Source organism: Callithrix jacchus, chromosome 11 (assembly GCF_049354715.1).
Source record: "Callithrix jacchus isolate 240 chromosome 11, calJac240_pri, whole genome shotgun sequence".
NCBI classification, from domain to species: Eukaryota; Metazoa; Chordata; class Mammalia; order Primates; family Cebidae; genus Callithrix; species Callithrix jacchus.
This window is the reverse complement of record NC_133512.1, coordinates 102,892,878-102,912,935: the sequence shown is the minus strand read 5'-3', so window position 1 is coordinate 102,912,935 and position 20,058 is coordinate 102,892,878. Positions and strand designations below refer to the sequence as shown.

The 20,058-nt window shown below is 38.8% G+C and overlaps 1 protein-coding gene and 1 pseudogene across 17 annotated transcripts in view; both read right to left on the bottom strand.

The window, feature by feature from the left end:
* Window positions 1-18,905, bottom strand: part of LOC100397783 (elongation factor 1-alpha 1 pseudogene) — a 189,581-nt pseudogene extending 170,676 nt beyond the window's left edge. Inside the window, exon 1 of the transcript XR_013524182.1 lies at window positions 7,302-18,905. The product of XR_013524182.1 is annotated as an elongation factor 1-alpha 1 pseudogene (transcript). The remainder of the gene's footprint in view (window positions 1-7,301) is intronic.
* The window catches only part of TPK1 (thiamin pyrophosphokinase 1), a 398,562-nt gene that overhangs the window by 377,043 nt on the left and 1,461 nt on the right, over window positions 1-20,058 (bottom strand). For 13 of the 16 annotated variants that reach the window (XR_008473454.2, XM_054237592.2, XM_054237593.2 and 10 more), the window contains one exon: window positions 19,711-19,769. Coding sequence is in view for 9 of the 16 variants with exons in the window: in XM_054237592.2 (XP_054093567.1) it covers window positions 19,711-19,769 (59 nt within the window). In the remaining 7 variants the exon portion in view is untranslated. Of the gene's footprint in view, window positions 1-19,710; window positions 19,772-20,058 lie in introns of those variants that run through there. The other 3 variants (XM_078343569.1, XM_078343572.1, XM_078343571.1) reach the window with 1 other exon arrangement.

The following is a 20,058-nucleotide window of genomic DNA, read 5'->3' as shown; positions in this document are numbered from 1 at the left end:
GATGAAAGGGATATGGTTGAAAATACACATATCATTCTCATATATATTATTACCTAACGTTTTACATGTATATCAAAAGGAACTTTTCTTCATTTTTACTTAAGTGTTTAAAAATGCATGAGTAACATACACAATTAAAGAAATGTAAACACTGTCTTACTGTACCACCTCACCTCTCTAGCAAACTGAGACTCTAACCAAAACCATCTAAGACATTCCTGTGCAACCAACATAGATGTCAAAAGGTCCAGGAATAAAGAAAAACACAAATTTTCCTCAAAAAATAGGCTTACTGCCTTCATTTGCTACTTTTTCCTCTTTTCCTATATTCCTTCATTTATTCCTAGTTCTGACATAATTCTAACAACTATTTGGTTTGTGAAATAATAGCACATTGAAAGTAACTTTGGAAAACAGTATTTTGACTAGATACTGTAAAGCTGAAGACAAGACTATACACAAAATTTGTACTCTAGTTAATAAGTCTGTTTCTTTCAGGGATATGGGCTGGTAATCCTTTAAATGTATACTATATATTTCACTTTATAGCTGCACTATGTATGAACAAATAAGTATATTATAGGTAATGAGAACCAAGTTTTTCACTCTCAGAGAAATTACAAAAAAGGAAATCGATAAGGCTAGAATGAACTCTGTGCAGTCAGAACTGTGATCCAATGTAACAGCATAAACTAATGTTTTCTATTATACATGAACACTAATACATAAACATACATACCAAAATATAGGTTTCTATGTATGCATGAGTTAGTATACCTATTTTCCTGACTCTAATCACTGACGGAACCTTGAAGCAATTGACACCACAGTAGCAATGAGCACAGAGAGCCCCGAAATCTTGGCTTCTGGATACTATTCTCCAATAACTCGTTAAGGCACCTTAAAGTGGTTGATTCTGGGGCTGGGGCAGGGAACAAACAAGATGAGCCTAGAGCATCCTGTGGTGCCAGAAATTAAGAATGCTCAAAAATAATGGGAATATGTCAAAAGGGCCCAAGAACCAACCTAAACTTCCAATGGCCAAAGCTAGAACACTGAGCAACAAAATAAATAGCACTGAATTACAGTACATAAAATATCTGTATATTCATACTGATGTGAATTATAATAAATTTCAAATAATGAAGCAGCTCTTCCTTACAAAAGAATCCTAATTAATAAATGTAAAAGGGAGCCGGGCAAAATGGCTCACGTTGGGAGGCCAAGGCAGGCAGCTCACAAGGTCAGGAGTTCAAGACCAGTCTGGCCAACATAGTGAAACCCCATCTCTACCAAAAATACAAAAGTTAGCCGGACATGGTGGCATGCAGCCTGTAATTCCAGCTACTCGAGTAGCTGAGGCAGGAGAATTGATTGAACCCGGGAGGCAGAAGTTGCAGTGAGCCAAGATCAGGCCTACAGCACTCCAGCCTAGGCAACACAGCAAGGCTCCATCTTGAAAAAAATAAAAAATAAAATAAAAATAAATGTAAAAGGAAAAAGGAAAGAAGAAATCACCATTAGAACAGCACGGGAATAACTGTTGCAGATAAAAACCCATTGAACAATGGGATATAAAAATATTGAGCCAAAGTTTGAGAAGAAACAGAATATGTACATAATTACAAAGTATCTACCTGAAGATATTTAACTGCAAAAAGAAAGTAGCTTTACAGTAGGAAAAAGCTAGGTAAGAACACCTTATTCAAGCATGAACAAGGTTACCTGCACCAGTAAGACACATCAACATAACGTACCCTTAACATCATGCACTGAAAAGGGCACATCGTTTCTGTGGGCCTCTTAGCAAAAATGCATTACTTACACCTAATCATGAGGAAATATCAGACAACCCCAAATTTAAGGACATTCTATAAAATAACTGACCTGGATACTTTAAAAGTATCCAGGCCATGAAAGACTTGGAAAAATTAAGAGACACAGCAAGTAAATGCAATATGGAATCCTGGATCTGATCCTACAACAGAAAATGGGTATTGGTGAAAAAACTAGAGGACACTAAACAAAGCTTGTAGTTTAGTAAACAGCATTATACCAATATTAATTTTTAATGTGTGGTTATACAATGTGTTAACAGTAGTAAAAGCTAGGTGAAAGGTATAAGAGAATTCTATTTTTGCAACTTTTTGGTAAACCTAACATCTCAAAATAAGAAATGTATGGTTGCAACTTTAAAAGGAGAAAGATACTTATAATAACAAAATTCACTGCAGACAAAGCAAAATGGAGTAAAATGCACTCCTTCCACAAAATTGATTATGTATGAAATTATATACAATGTGTATATAAGGTGATAAACCACTCTAGACTATACTGATGGTTCCCAAACCGCACCCCCTAATAATGAAGTGCTTGTACACTCAGCTCTGAGCTGGGGCATGTGATTGCTGTAGCATTAGTATGCATAAGGCGAGGTTCTACATCAGGGATTACTTTCCTGGTAGGCACCTTCTTGGAGCCCTCAGTAAAGTGGTCCAAGAACCACACTGGAGAAATCATGTGGAAAGAGATGCCTAGCCAGGCCTTTTCCAGGCCTGCCAGAAAAGGCACCTAACATGTGAGTAAAGAAGCCATATTAAATGTTCCAATCTCAAAAGGTGGCAATTGGAGCAGAAGAAAGACCCACCTGATCCAGCCCAGATTGCAGAATCATCAGGAAAAAGTAAAATCATATTTGGTGTTATACACAACAGTCAGCTGTCTATTAAAAGTTTCAATGTGTGTAAGATTCTTTGCTTTATAAGAAAGACAGTTTGGAAACACAGCAGACTAAGCTGATACATATACATAACTCTTTTTCCTTTTTTTTTTTTTATTTTTTTGAGACGGAGCCTTACTGTGTTGCCCAGGCAAAAGTGCAGTGGTACAATCTTGGCTCACTGCAACCTCCACCTCCTGGGTTCAAGCAATTTTCCTCCCTCAACCTCCCGGGTAGCTGGGATTACAAGTGTGCGTCACCACGCCCAGCTAATTTATTTTATTTTTAGTAGAGACGGGGTTTCAACGTATTGGCCAGGCTGGTCTCAAACTCCTGATCTCAGATGACCTACCCCCACTCGGCCTCCCAAAGTGCTGGGATTACAGGCGTGAGCCACTATGCCTGCCCCATATACAGAACTCTTTTAGTATGAACCCCTCTAAATGCTGGATAGAATAAATAAATAAACACGGCTCTCTAAAAATACAGCTGCCCTTACAAGAGAGGAAAATCCCCAAGTTCATGTTTAGTTGGGGGCAGGGGTTGCCAAGAGGAAATTTGAAGCCAGAATAACAAACTCATGAGCAGATGCTGCTAAGGCTCAGGGGCAAGAGGGAGAGTGAAGGAAGTCTAGCCCAAGGTTGTGGAGCCTTATTGGTTAGGGTTTTGACACCAATGCAAGGACAGAGGAAAAAAAAATCATGGGACATACAAGGTAGAGATTTGGAGCTGAGCAGCCTGGCAAGTTAACTTAAATGTCAACTCGGCCAGGCGCGGTGGCTCACGCCTATAATCCCAGCACTTTGGGAGGACGAGGCGGGTGGATCACAAGGTCAAGAGATCGAGACCATCCTGGTCAACATGGTGAAACACCGTCTCTACTTAAAATACAAATAATTAGCTGGGCACGGTGGCGCGTGCCTGTAATCCCAGCTACTCAGGAGGCTGAGGCAGGAGAATTGCCTGAACCCGGGAGGCAGAGGTTGCGGTGAGCCGAGATCGCGCCATTGCACACCAGCCTGGGTAACAAGAGCGAAACTCCATCTCAAAAACAAACAAAAAAAAAGAATTCATGTCGCTGCCTTCCAAGAGCACAGAGAAGCACACATGTCAACTACAGAACCATTCAATAAGTGATACAGCCTTGTGATCCTCAATTTACTTTCTCTGAACTCTCTTCCTCTCCTAAAGCTTAAAACTACACAATCCTTTCTCTTAGACATAAAGAGCACACATAGGAATATAAAAAGAAAACACCATAAATATAAGAATAAAAATTAAACTTATGTCCCAAACCACTACAACTACATCTCAGGTATTTATGACATATATCACTGCTTTGGTAAGTTAACCCATAGAAGATTACCAAGTAATGTTTAATGTAAATCCCTGAATGCCCATTAAAATTTGAATTTCAGATAAATCAAATAATTTATATGCTTTAGCACATAATCAGACCACCTAGTACCTTCAAATAGTGCCTGGCCAATGATACGAACACAGTGAACAAAACTGCAACGTTGGGAATGGTTCCATATTAAATAAGTATCTCAGGTAGGAGAATAAAAAAAAAATCAAGGCAGATTATACTGTGGGACAAAGGAAGCTATCAGAGAAACCTGTCACAAGTAACAAGGCCTTGTCACTAGCTGGGATTCAGAAGCAAGAATATAATATTTGAGAAGCTCTGGAATGGACAGAAAACAAAGAGCAAGGTAAACTCCCAGATGCAGAGAGACAACATTCCTAGGAGTATTGCAAAAAGGCTTCCAAGAAAAAGCAGGGATTGAATCACTTAATCTGAGATCATAGATAGCAAATACATCCTGGAAACTTTCACCTAGAACATTCAAATCCCAACTACAAGCAAGATTACAACTACTCCAAATGTTGAATGTTGGGCTAGAATTCCTGGAAGTCAACCTGTGGCTGATTCTGTCCACTGTCTCCACCATATTCATCCATCCAGCTTCTCTGTCACAACCACTTCAGTTTATTTAGTTGGCAGTATGCCCACATCCCAGAGAAGATGAACTGTTCCTGGCCAAAATCAGTCATAAGAACAGGATTCCATGTGATTGCTTTTTAGGAATGGCCATGTAACCTAGTTCCAGCCAAAATGAAATAAAACAAATCAATTGTGTGAACTGTGGATCCTCTAAGAAAGCTTTTACTTTTCTGATGTAAGGGGATGAATGAGGTTGGCATGACCCGTTTCAAAATTCCTCCATACTTTTCTTTCTGCTTAGAATGCATCCTTGATGCCTCAAGTTGTAATAACCACCTTCCCTCTAATGAGATCATAAGCATGAGGCTAATGGCCAACACAGAAAGACAGAAGAGCACAAGAACAGGCCTGCATCCTATCAACACTGTACAGCAGCTGCGTCAGCCCTCCACCACCTTCCTCCAGATTTATCATTTAAGAAAAATCAATTCCAATTGTTCAACCCACTGTGAGATGAGTTTCTCTATTACCTACACCCAAATGTATTCCTTAACTGATGTGCCATTTCCCACTAAGTACAGTGATAGACTCACTGACCAGGTTGAGAATAAACTTAAAGTGATCTCAGAGAGAAGAGACAGAGAGGTTAGGGGAAAACGTCTTCAAAGAAAAATAAAACTATAACAGCCATACCACATATAGACACAAGAATCAGGATTGTGGTAGTGGTTACCCAACAGGCTCTGCAGCCAGACTGCTTGGGTCTAAAGCTCGACTCTGATGCTTCCTGGACATGTGACTTTGGGCAAGATAGTCAACCTCTCTGTATCTATCTCAGCATTCTCATTTCTAAAATGGGGGTAACCATATATTCCCCTTAAAAATGATTGTGAGGATAATCAGGTTAACAAACAGAAAACTTGGAATAGCTCCTTGCATACAGTAAGCTCTCAGTAAATACTGGTAATCATCTGTATTATGCAAACATGTAAATATATAAAAATGAATGATACAGTTTATGCAGCACAAACATGACTCAAATTGTGTGGTACAAGTGAGCAGAAATTCCTCTCAGAACTCAAACACCTCTAATACGTTGTCTCAACTGAGTAGTGCTTCTGTGTCTATTAATAGCTGCATCAACAGCTCTAACTCTTGGATGGCATAAAAATGATGCTATTTCACAACAAGAAGATTGACTAAACATAAGCCATTTACACTTCAAAAAACAGTGAAAGGCCAAAAGCGTAACATCAGATTTCATCTCAAGTATTGTTCTTACCTGGCAAGTGGAAACGATAACTCATCTCCTAACAGTAATAGAAAGGTTACATTTATGATAGGCTTCAAGTATACAATACCACCATACGCATAATCCTTTCATAGTTATCTAGTGTCACAGTCCAATGCACGCTTCAAGGGAATCACTAGTTCCTATGAATGTAATTAGCATGAGGTGGTCTGCACATGGGTTCCCTTCACTTGCAGGTTTTTTTTAATCAACAAGAATTGTCACAGGCAGATTCTAACAGATCCACCCAAACAGGTAACACTAAATCAGTTGAATTGATACTAGGCAAGAGAAAACGTTCAGAAACCAATTGTTCCTATGATAAGAGTAATTTGGATAAAGACAGACAGCAAGAATTACAGAAGTAAACAATTTTATAGTTTGGAACAAAACAGTGTAAGTATTCTGCCAGGCTTCCCACACCCTAACTACTCTGGCTTTGTAAGCTACTTTAGAGCTATGGGTATTGGACACCTACTTGTAAATTACCATTACCATCCCATTTTTTCCAGTCCTAATCTATGCCTGATGTCCTTATGTAAATATTCCTAGCCTTGTACTTCAGTCCAGGGCAGCTTTTTTACTTTCCATTCTTTGGATATCACATCAATCCTAAATATATGTCATTCTATTTCAAAATTCCAGTTATAATTTTAAAAGTTTAAAATTTGAAGGAGAAGAAAGCATTTTTAGAGTTGACTGCAACACTTGCTGGTTTGGGGAAATAACGTCATATTTTTTTGTTGTTGAGACAGTCTTGCTCTGTTGCCCAGGCTGGAGTACAGTGGCGTGATCTCAGCTCACGGCAACCTCCACCTCCCGGGTTCAAGTAATTCTCCTGCCTCAGCCTCCTGAGTAGCTGGGATTACAGGCATGCACCACTACGCCAGCATTTCTCCATATTGGCCAAGCTGGTCCTGACCTCCTGACCTTGTGATCTGCCCCACTCAGCCTCCCAAAGTGCTGAGATTACAGGCACGAACCACCGTGCCCAGCCCAATAAAGTCATTTCTATAGTTAGAAGGTAATACTTAGCACATGGAGATCAAGCATATGGAAATTAAATGACAAAACTATATAACTGCTGTCTAAACATAAAGTTATGACTACTGGATACATTTCACTTTTTTAGAAAACAAATGGGGGAATATAAATACAAATGCAGATGGTCCTGGAGTTCATTTCACCTCCTTCCCTTCCCCTATTTCTGAATCTTTTCAAGGAGCTAGCTTAGCAGGTCAGAGTTAACAATTCAAGAACAGGCTGAAATTATCTGCTTAGCAACACAAGCTCCCTACTCTAATAACCTGGAAGTTCCCAGACACACAGTGCTACACAGTCACCTGGAGGTTCCAGCAAATATGTGGATCTTTTGAGTGGAGGGGAGGGCGGCAGTTGAGATTCCTCTCTTGGAGTGATTCCCAAGGCACACTGCAACACAGACAAGTCTGGCCTAAGTCCTTTCTCTGGGATGAACACCTGAGGAATCCCACAAGCTCCAAGGTGTGTATGACCTGCCCACTTTGCACATTGTCCTCATAGGCTCCATGCTATGCTTTTACACATGCATTTTCACTTTTAATTCTCACAATCTACCACAGGTCATTTACAGATAAGGAAACCAAGTTCAAAGAAACAAGATGACCTATCTACCTACCACCTTTTAAATTAACAATAAATTAAAGAAAATTTAACTGGTGCTTAAAGTGTAATTTCCAAAAATATTTTAGAATCACAACCTTCATGCAAATATAAAACGGACACATACCAAAGATATTATTCAACTCAATTAATATATAATTGATCGTTATTAGTACAAACTTGAGTGTGTGTATTTGTGTGTGTATGCGTGTAGGCAGAGTATTACTGACATCAATGGTGAATCTATTTTAAGAAGGGTTCCAAAGTTGAGTGTCAAAGCATCCAAGGTGTCTCACTGAACTAGCAGGGACACTGTACAAACTACTAACAGATTTTTTGGACCTAATTACTTAATAGAAGTACCTATTAGGTATTTGTTTGGTCCTCGTGGCCCCATGAAGAAATTAATGAGACACAAGTCTAAAACTGAAAGTTTAGTAATCTCTACTATAGAGCAATGGAATATAGTATCTGGGGACATTTCTTCAGGGTAGAAATCAATCATATCCCACTGGACAAAACTCATTTGCATTCTTACAGATAAGAATCGTTTGCATGACTATTAGTTAACTTCTATCCCTACATCATTGTGAAACTGCCTAAACAAAAAAAAGTGAAAGGTATACACCCTGTGTAGAGTCACTTCAGGGTCTACTAAATAAGCCCAGTGTTCCACTGAAAGGACACCTAGTAATCCCTTCTGATCATGTTCAAATCTTGGACAATCTTTCCCACCTTAGATTATTGGCAGTACTACCAAGAGTACTACAAAAATCATGATGTGGGAGTGAAAAAGCAGGGGCAGCTATAATCCATGAATATTTCTATCAAGAACTGCAGAGCATCTACTGCCAGCAGGGACATACTGAAAGGGACACACTAATATGCTGATACTGCCCTATAACGTGCTACAGCCCTTCTGGAAAGCCACCTAGGAACATGTACTGGAAACCCTAGAGGCTCATAAGTTTGATTCTTTAATTCTACTCCCAGAAATTTATACTCAGTGTACAATCAGATGTGGACTGAGGTATATAAACATCTCACAATGTTAATCACAAAAATAAAACACTTAAAACAAGTTAAGCAGATTTGCCACCTTAAATATTTCTTCTTTCTAGAGCCTTCAATAAACCCCCCAAATCCTTCCTATGTGATCCCGGGTTCCCCCTGCGATGTCTCTTATCACACTGTACTCCAATTTCTCACTTGCTTACCTATTTGCCCTACTAGGCTGTAATCACTGTGAAATCTTGGACCATGTATTTCAACTGCATGGATTTAGTATGATGCCACAGCGTAACAGACAATGTTGGCTCAATTAATAAAATGTTAAACAGCCTGAAAACATATATGTTTCCTCTATAGAAATAATAATTACAAGTATTTTTCAAAAAGAGGCCATTCTAATTCCATTTTCAAATGGTTTTGATCTATTCTGCTTATAGAAACCAATTCAGATGGCAGATTCACCAAAAAAAAGAAAGCAGTAGTAGCAGTAGTCATCACGTGGTGGTGGACAGAAAAGGTTTCACTAACTTCAAATTTCAGAACTCTTCAACTATCATTCCCCAAAATTAAAAGCGTGGACTTATTTAATAGGATGTTATCTTTCAGAAAAAAGAATGAGATTGTGTGACTACTCTGACTTTAAGCCACACCAAGAAGAATGTTTTGAATCACAGATGTTTCATTTGTAAAGGGATACTCAGGAACTGAAATGCCTGAAGAGGCGTAACTCACAAAACATCTCTCTGGTTATCAATTTTCCCAAAGAAAATTGTTTGCATGATTTTAACACCCAAACTAATAGAGTGTGTATCTCTCATAATATAGTAATTTTTGGTCAATAATTACAAAGGTAAATTTAAGATTTACTTCCCCCAAACTCAGTAAAACACCAAAACAAAATTATATATGAGAAAAGCCTGAAATCATATCTTAACCAACTATATTGATAGAATATCAGCATTACACGTAGACATTTGCAAAGGCAAACCAAAGCCCAATAAAGTGGATATGCACCTCAGATGTTGCTAGTGTGGAGAAAGGTATCACCACATCGCACTCAGGTGAGCCATCCTCTGCCACTGGGTATGTGTACTGAATACATTACCACACTATGCCTTTCCACGGACAGCAATAAAGCTCAAAAGAAAACCACCAGACATTACTGGCTAAAAAGAAGTTCTAGATAATGATAAATGTTATCATTAAATGTTGAGGGTGTTTTTGTTTTAAGAAGTTGGTATTCCTCTTAGGTAGTGCCTTTTAATTTTAAGAAGCATTAAGATGGACCCGAGGGTCTTGTTAAAAATGCAGATTTTTATTCAGTCAATCTGAAGTAGGGCCAGAGGTTCTGCTATTCCTACAGGCACGGAGGCATGGCAATGCTACCGGCCTAAGAATCTGAACTTAAGTAACAAGGTTTTAGAGAACCACACAAAAAAATATTTACAAACTTAAACAAGGTATCTAACTGTGAGACCTTCCATTTTCCTGCCCCCTCCCCGCTTTCCTCTTTTCATTTCTTCTTTAATCCCAAAGCACTGTTTCCCCTGATGATTTCTCAAGAATTTCTTGTTCAGGATTCTCAATATCCTGCAGAAGCTGCAATTTAAAATAACAAAAACAGGCTGGGCATGGTGGTACACCTGTAATTCCAGCACGTTGGGAGCCCAATGTGGCCAGATCACCTGAGGTCAGGAGTTCGAGAGTACCCTGGCCAACATGGCAAAACCCTGTCTTCTACTAAAAATACAAAAATTAGCCAGGCATGGTGTTACACGCCTGTAGTCCCAGCTACTCGGGAGGATGAGGCAGGAGGATCACTAGAACCTGGGGAGGCAGAGGTTGCAGTGAGCCAAGATTGTGCCACTGCATTGCAACCTGGGCAACAGAGCGAGACTCTGTCTCCAAAAAAAAAAATTAAAAATAAATAAATAAACGAAAACAGGCTCCAGTAAGCATTCTTGACAAGGACATCTGATTTTCCAGAAGGAAGTCACTGATACCTATATCAGGATAGGCAGTCTGAAAAGCATTCAATGAAAAGAAAATTGTTATTATGTCTCCCCACGCCTAGAATGGTTCCTGGTACACAGCAGCCACTCAAATAATTGTTCAACAAATGACTATGATTATTTAGCCTGAAAAATAGAGAACTAAGAAAAATCTAGTTAAGATTTTTCGGTATTTGAAGGGTAATTATGTAGAAAACAAGTAAAGATCTTCTATGCTATTTAAGGTGGAAAATAGAGAACTAAAGGTAAACCTACTCAGCTTATTTTGAATATACATTTTTAATCATCAGTTATCTTTCCAACAACGACACGTTTTCTCAAAGACTGAGCTACCTGAACATGTTCCAGCAAAAAAAACAGATGGCTACCTCAGAGGATTACTAAGGAAGACAACACCAGGAACAGCAAAGGTTTTAAACGTCTCCTCATCAAAAGGATTCACTCAGAGCATGTGTACTTAGATTAGGAAGATACCTTTTCTAGAACAGTTTTCCTACTTTGAAAAAAGAAAAAGGAAGTTTTTTGGCAGCAATTGGGCCAGCAAACCAAAACCTTACACGTGACCTATGAGCAAATCAAAAGCGTAAATTCACTGGAAGTCACAAAAACAGAAGAAACTATTCCACTGTGAAAAACGAATACCTTCAAAGACAATGGTGATAAAGATACAGAAATACTCAGAATGAAATACATTTGTTTCAGCATTTGTTTGCCACCTACAAAGAATAACTCTTTCTGATGCATTTAACCAAGAAAAAAATAATAATAAAATGTATTTGATGGGAAGTTAACGCACAAATACACCTCATTTTCCTAGAAAACCTCAAAGAAATCTGGTGTTAACATGTCAATATCCAGATTTTTTTTGGTGTGATTATGCTGTAACATTTTTTCATTGTGAATATTAAAATTACTCCCACAGGCTCACCTGATACTTTCAATTGTTTCATCTAAAAAAGCCCCATTCTTTCTAATAATGCTACAAAGCATAAATTTAGATAACTTTTTAAAGATTTAAAATTGTTTTTAAACTCACTTTAGAAGCTTTAGTTTCTAAAAGCAGGGAGCTATTAAAATGCTAATATGGAATGATGGTGGGGGTGCCACAAAACTAAATACCACTGAATCAAAGGAAATTGATTCTCTAGATGATGTGGAAAAGATAGCTTATAAAGTTAATGAGATCTTACTTAAGGCAAGAGAAACAATTTGCTCATTGACAATGAGGAAGAACCAAAAACGTTGTCATGAAACGTAACTAAAGTACAGCAAAAATTAAGGCAAATATGAAAATCAAACAAGATACAAAGAAAAGTTATACCAAATACACAAAGTAAAGAGTAGTTAACAGCAGCAAGTCTTAGTAAATCAGAAATAGGTTGAAAGGAATAAAAAGGAAGGATTCCAACAATTATAAGTTATACACCAAGAAAAGCAGGAACAGTCAACACAGTGAATGTCCCAGAAACATTCCAGAGATTTGAGGGCTACATAGGAGGACTTCTGATTGGGTAGGAGAGTACCGTAAGATTCCTGACACTCTGGAATTGACTAATTCGTATCTTCCACTGTCTTAGCCCCTGATAACAAAAAATACCACAATCCTTAAGCAGCCGCTAAAGCTAATCCTTACACAGCAGCTTTAGCCAGAGATTTCTTTACCACACCAGATGAAAGTATCTTAAAGAATCAACAACAAAATCAACAACAATAACCCTGAAAGTTTCCTAAGTCTCAAAGCAGGCATATTGCTTTAATTTAAACAACACCAACAAAAAAAAAGGCCATTATAATATTAGGGGAAACAGATAATCAGAAAACGTAGGTTTTAGTCCAGTTTTATCTCTAGTATCTATTTCCAAGGCTTTCTTTGGAAAACAAATATTTTTCTCCTTGCCTATAAAGTTCATTCCAAAGTTACAAGGCTATGAGTTGATCCTTGCTAATATGAATAAAAAACATTTGAAAAATTATCACAAACTGAATATGGATCAAGTATGTCTAATGAATATTTATCATCTGAATAAAGATGTGCTAGATATGTAAACTACACACTGGAGTTTGAAGATTTGGGGCAAAAAAAATGTAAGCTATAACATTGGTAATTATTTATATTGATCATGTCAAAATAATAGAATTTTAGATTAAGTAAGAAATAAAATTAAAATGTATAACCTTTTTAACGACACTATTAAAAAACTCTGAGTTATATTACATATGAAATTACATTTCCACTGTGTTGTACTGAACAGCCTGTTCTATACTGAAATCCTTCATAGTAAGATTTGTCAACCCTTTTTTATTTTCCTACAACATCTACTAGAGCGTGGCCCATAATGGATAAACAGGAATGAACAGAGAAACCTTTGTTTGTAAGTAGAAAACAGCAACTAAATAAGACCAAAACTGAGTCTCTGATTCATATACTAGCTATATGCTATTGGAATTACATGTTAAAACCTCTTTTTTGGAAATCATGATAATACTGAAATATGGACCCAGCCAATTTTTTTTTTTGGTTTTTGAAAAACTACCATATTTGTTATAAGCTAAATTGTACCCACTCACTCCCCCAACCCCCACCAAATTCATAAGTTGACATCCTAACCCCCAGAACCTCAGAATATGGCTGTATTTGCGGACAGGATCTTTAAAGAAGTAAACACAGTACAGTGAAGTCAGATGGGTAAGCCTCCCAAAGTGCTGGGAACACAGGTGAGAGCCACCACACCTGCCTAAAATATAGCACTTTTGTCAATTATGCCTCAATAAAGTTGAAAAAAAATTTTTTTTAAATAAGATCAGTATTCTTAGCAAACAAGAAATTAAAACCTGTGTAACTGCGGTGTCTTAAGAGTTTGTGAAATAAGCACATGGAAAATGGTTCTGAGAGCTAACTATTTACCTTTATTTTGGCTATAAAGTGTTTAAAGTAAATCAACTTTACTTTTTTCAAAAAAAGTTTGAAGCCTATAAATTTCTGACTATAAATCTTCATGATGAAAACTGAAATGATCACAGGTACTGAAGAACAAAGCAAAAACTTTAGATGTCTAAGCATATGCTGAAAGGCACCTATGTTTACAAAGCCTCAAACAGCAACAGTACATCCTTACCGGTTCAATATTCTGTATTAATTTAAAAATAAAAACCCTTCAGATGAAAAGTTTAAAAGGAAAAAAATACTTAAAATGCTTGACTTCTTACTACATGTCACCATTACATGCTTTACACACATTGTTTAATTTTCACAACTCTCCTTGGAAAGTGTCATTCTCCCTATTTTAATAATGAGGAAATCAAGATTTAAAGAACTGCAACCAGAATATGTAAGAAAAACTCCTAACAAAAGTTTTTATAAAAAAGGAAAGACAACCTAATTGAAAAAATGGGTAAGAGACATAAACACTTCACAAGACATGCAAAAGGTCAATAAACACACTATGAGCAATCTGTCATAGGAAAATGACAAAAATCATAGAGACATCTCTATACACCTACCAGAATGGCTAAATTTTAAGAATAACAATTCAGCCGGGTGCAGTGGCTCACACCTGTAATCCCAGCATTTTGGGAGGCCGAGGTGGGTGGATCAGGAGGTCAGGAGTTCAAGACCAGCCAGGCTAAGATGGTGAAATCCCATCTCTACTAAAAATACAAAATTAGCCAGGTGGCAGGTGCCTGTAATCCCAGCTACTTGGGAGGCTGAGGCAGAGAACTGCTTTAACGTGGGAGGCAGAGGTTGCATTGGGCCAAGATTGCACCACTGCACTTCAGCCTGGGCAACAGAGTGAGACTCTGTCTCAAAAAATAAATAAAATAATTTTAAGGATTGGCAAAGATCATTCTAAGTGGCAAATTTAGCATGAGCTAAGGGAAAACATAGAAGCAAGAACAAATGTTACTATAGGGAAATAGTGGGTAGGTGAATTTAGCTTAGGTGCAAAAGAGGCGACTGTACCATCACCAAGACTATAGTTAATAAACAATATATTGTGTACCTGAAAACTGCCTTCAAGAGGACTTTCACCTATATTGGGTTAGCAAATCAGAACCATGACATCAATGACACAACTAAATGAGTTTTAAAGTACAGTAGTCCCCTTTATCTGTACATAATCTACACACACCCTCCTGTATACTTTAAATCATCTGTAGATTAGACTATCTGTGGCCAGTTACGAACCTGCCCACACAGTAGGGCAGGAGTGAAGCTGAGCTCCACCTCCTGTCAGATGAGCAGGGCATTAGATTCTCATGAGCTCAAAGCCTATTGTGGACTCACATGAGAATGATCTAGCTTGAGCACTCATTATGAGACTCTAATGCCTGGTCATCTGTCACTGTATATATTACACTTAATAATATATACATATATGGATTATATATTACAATGCAATAGTAATAGAAATAAACTGCACAATAAGTGTAATGGTTTGAGTCATCCTGAAACCATCACCACCCACCCCTGCACCCACTGGTCCATGGAAAAATTGTCTTTTACAAAACTGGTGACCCCTGGTGCCAAAAAAGTTGGTGACCTGCTGCACTAGAGTTCTTAGAATATAAGGCAAGATTACTGTTTATAAAAAGCTGCTTATAGAATGTTCCAAAGGCGAGGACACAGAAACTTTCAAAAACTCTCTCCTACTATGCAATAAATGTCTCTTCCTCCACAATCTGATTTTACCCTCACTGTTCAACCACATTCTTCCAAAACCCCCATGAGCACTCTCCAACCTAGTCACACTATCACTCACTCACCACCGTGTGATCTTTTTCACGTCCAGATGCAGCAGTGAGCTCTTTCTCAAGGATGGCCCATCACCTGCAGTGCTCTTCTGGAAACCTCCCTGTGCCTCTCTCCGTTTAAACCCAGTGTTCTTTTGGAGGCCCAGCTGTTGTTTGATTCACCCCATGATTTATTTGCCTACTCCAGCCTGCCTCTCATCCCCATCTCCACAGTTCCTATGTGGGTTCTACAATACATAATTGAACATCTCACTGGAATCTTATGTTTTGTTCTTGACACTCAACTAGATCATAAACTCCTGGATAGAAGACCACTTTTTTCAATTTTGTATCCCCCTCAGTACCTAGTACCAAAGGATATACACTAGTTAGCTGATAAATCCCCTTGATAACCAGAAATGCAAGCATACCCTTTAGCCTGGCAACTGCGTTTCTAGAAATTTACATTACTAAAATACTCACATAAATATGAAAAATAGTTTGATCAAAGATATGCATTGTAGACTGTGATAATAAATTAGAAGTAACATAAATATCTAGTAAGACTAGTGACGCCAGGCACAGCAGCTTACACCTGTAATCCCAACACTTTGGGAGGCCAAGGTGGGAGGACTGCTTGAGCCCGGGAGTCAGAGGTTACAGTGAACGATGATCACACCACTGCCCTCTAGTTTGGGCAACAGAGCAAGACCCTGTCTCTAAAAAAAAAAAAGAAATAAAAAAGAATGACCAGTAATTTGAGTCCATACTGCTCATTAAAAAAAAAAAAAAACTTGGAATATGTATACACATAGACATAACAAAATAGTAGGTGAAAACAATTGCAGAAAATCGAATAGTCCTATTTTTGTTTATTCATACAAAATTTAAAAAAACACATACATTTTTAGATTGATGATGTCTGGTAACTAGGATATAATTTTTACTTAGTTTGAAAAAAAAAATGAACAGAACACACATGATGTTTGCAGTAACAAATATTTATGTTTTTAACTCACTGCCCCCAGACAGTAACTTATAAAACAATTTATAATATGAACCCATTTTGTTTAAAGTAAGAGAAATAATAGTTATTTCTGGAAAAGGAAGTACAGGAAACTTTCACATTCTAGGGTAGATAGTTGTTTTTCCTCAAATAATGGGCACTTACTTTAGTTATAAAAAAAGAAAAAATTTTAAAAAGAATTCCGTTTTTCTCTGGGCTAGTGATCATTCCAGAGGGATATTTTTGGTCCAGAAAACTTTTCTTAGTTACTCCTTAATCTGTAAAGAACTACCAACTACCTTTATTGTTGGATTGCCCACTATACTAAATCTTAATAAGCATTACAGATAAATCTTTCTAGCAAATCAAATTCACAGAAGATGTTATCAGAAAAACTTTTCTCCCAGGTGAGTATTAAACATTAAATCTATTTGATAAAGGGAATCTCTCCAATGAAAAATTAACCTCAAAAATTTAATGAATTATTGTAAAAGACCCAGCATTAAACTGGCCCTTACAGTAATAGTTCTGTTGTTAAATACCTCATACATATCTAGAGTAATCACAAACTTGCCCAAATCCCTGTTTCAATGCCAAACTAAAGATAAGACAAGAATCCTACATAGTTTTAACCATAGGAACAACAGGAGAAAACTGTGAGAACCACCCAAGGGAGCTGGATTCTGTTCCCTGGACCTGTACTTCATAATATATCACCATTCCCCTACGGGCCTTGCTCCAATGTGGAATTTACAAAGCAGTCAAGGCCTTCTCCACTAAGCCTCTAATAAAAGCAAAGGAGGCCGAGCTATCTGCTCCCTCCTTTTCCATCTCAGCACCCACCCTGAGATTCAACTGCCGTTTTGCTTTCCCCTCAAACTTCCTGCTGAATAGTTTACAGCTATAGAAGCTAAGTGCTTGCTGTGTGCTAATTCATTCATACACATAATAATCCTGTGATGTGTTCCTATATTACAGATGAAGACACGGAAGTACACGCTCAAATAGGTATTAAGTGGCAAAGGTAGGATTTAAATCCAGATACTCTAATTCCTCAATACAATCTTTACTCCGCAGCACTCAGTATCTCTGATACACTTCTTTTAACCTAAAAACCATTAGAGATCTTCAGACAGTAAGGCTTGTAGGTTTCAGTAACAAATCTGAAAGTCAAAAGATCACCCAAATCAAATGTTTGCTGTAAAAAATGCTGTTTGTCCTCCTGAGGCTGGATAAATGAGAACCAGGAAATTTGCAAAATGTGCCTGCCAATGCCTTTTGGGGGTTTTTTGGTCTGTTTCCCTAGCCGGAGTGCAGTGGCACAATCTCAGCTCACTGCAACGTCCACCTCTCAGGTTCAAGCAATCCCCCTACAATTCTCTCACCTCAGCCTCCAGAGTAGCTGGGATTACAGAAGCGCGTCACCACACACAACTAATTTTTGTACTTTTAGTAGAGACAGGGTTTCCCTATGTTGGCCAAGTGGGTCTTTAATTCCTAATCTCAGGTGATCCTCTCGCCTCAGCCTCCCAAAGTGCTGGGATTACAGGCGTGAGCCACCACGCCCGGCCTTTTTTTTTTTTTTTTTAACTCTTGAAAATCTGTTTAAGGTAATAAACACTCAACCTTTTAACCTAATAAAATAATAACCAGGTTAAGATTCTACTTCTGTAACTGTTTTCTTTCACCAGTAAAATCAGACATAAACATGTATATAAAGCACTTAGCATGACTGGGTGTGGTAGTTCACACCCATAATCCCAGCACTTGGGAGGCTGAGGCAGGAGAATAGGATCACTTGAGCCCAGTAGTTTGAGACCAGCCTAGGCAACACAGGGAGACCCCTTCTCTACAAAAAAGTTAAAAATTAGCCCAGTGGGGCAGTGCACAACTGTAGTCCTAGCTACTCCAGAGGCTGCGGTGGGAGGATGGCTTGAGCACGGGAGTCGAGGCTACAGTGAGCCATGATGGCACCACTGCACTCCAGCCAGGGCAACAAAGCAACACCCTGTCACAAACAAAAACATGACTCGAATAAGGAGTCAATGTCACCTACTACTCCGAGCATGTGGAAAAACATACCAGTTAAACGCAATGCCCTAAACAAGACCCATGAATTCCTGGTTTTTTTTTACAAGACCCATGTAAACATTTAAAAAATTATGCTTTCTGTTTAAGTGTATGAGTTATAAACAAGAAAGTAAAAACTAATGGTTAATTAAAAATAACATTACCAAATTATCACATAGATGTTAATTATTACACAAGAATGAATGCTACTAACAATTAACCTGCCTTATAAACTCATTCATTCCATTTGTTCCCATGTGAAGTATCTGAATGTCTTGTTTTCAAGTTTTTTTTCCCTCTTTCCTATGCCATTCCTTCTCTTACCTTCAGCAATGAGGTAATAATCTTTGCTTTCCTTCTTTCCTCCACGCACCCCTCACACAATGTATCCCTTATCTAATTATGTGTTTGAGATTCCAGAGACTAATCCAGAAACAAGGCGACAACTGAATTCTCCCCCACCTGGAAATTACTTCAAGGCTGCAGTTAATTTGCAACCAGGTTATACTAGAGATGGCGCCAGCCCATTCACCAGATGAGGCAATAACCCAAGATAAATCATCTGAGCAAGTCAGGTAGACTGGGACCCTGGCGGCCCAATACCAAGCTCCCCTTTTTAAGCCCTTGCATTTTATCCAAATTTGAAATGGTTTCTTTAAGGCAGGGTGTGGACCACTTCCCCATTGCTAGCTTTGGAAAACAGTCACTTTCCTTTCTGGGCACTTCGTCCTTGTTGATTGGCTCTACAACCAGCGAGCAGCCCAGCCTGCGCTAAATTACACGGCACTTTCAAATTTTAGAATAAAAAATCCTAAGTGTTATATTGGAAGCACTTGATATATCCACTGACCAATCTTTTATTGGGTAGGCTTGGGGCACTTTCAATGGATTAAAAACGCATCATGGACAGGCAACGATGACCTTCCTTAATGCCTGCAACGTCTAATGTTCCGCTATATTCCAGATTGGTTCGCGCTGCCGGTAGAGGCTCAACAGCCGGGGTTACAGGTGACGCTTACTGGGCTCCAGGCGGACTACATACAACTATATCGTGTCATTTCGTCCTCGCAGCGAGGACTGATACGTATGCTCCTTTTTCATATGAGGAAAATGAGGCCGGCGAGGGGCTGAGTGATATGCTTAGCCGTACAAAGCTAGGAAATCAGGGACAGAACCCAGACTGGAAATTATGCTGGCTCTAGAGACCCGTCCTTTCGACCTGTTCCGGTAGCTGAGGAGGGGTACGTCAGTGATACTAAAACGTGTAAAGAAATACAGTACCAGTGGAAAGCAGGGGCTCCAACGGGGTAAAGGCATGCTCCATAACGGATTATTCGCCTCTGCATTAAAAAAAAAAAAAAAAAGTGAAGTTAGATTTTCTCAATTCGAATTAAACATCGCGCGAAACCAACAGTACGCGAGACGCCTGAGCCCGGCACTCGGCGGCGCGCTCCGGGACCGAGGAACCAGTTGAGCGGCGACGCAGCACCCAGCGTTGGGGACCAGCCACCGCTCGCCTGCAGCGCCGCAGCGGGCGGGGAGTCCCCCGGTAGGCCGGCTTGCGCCGGCGGCTGTGAGGTCTTGAGGTTTGCTCCTGCGGCCCTCCCTGCGGGCCCGTCACCATCCGGG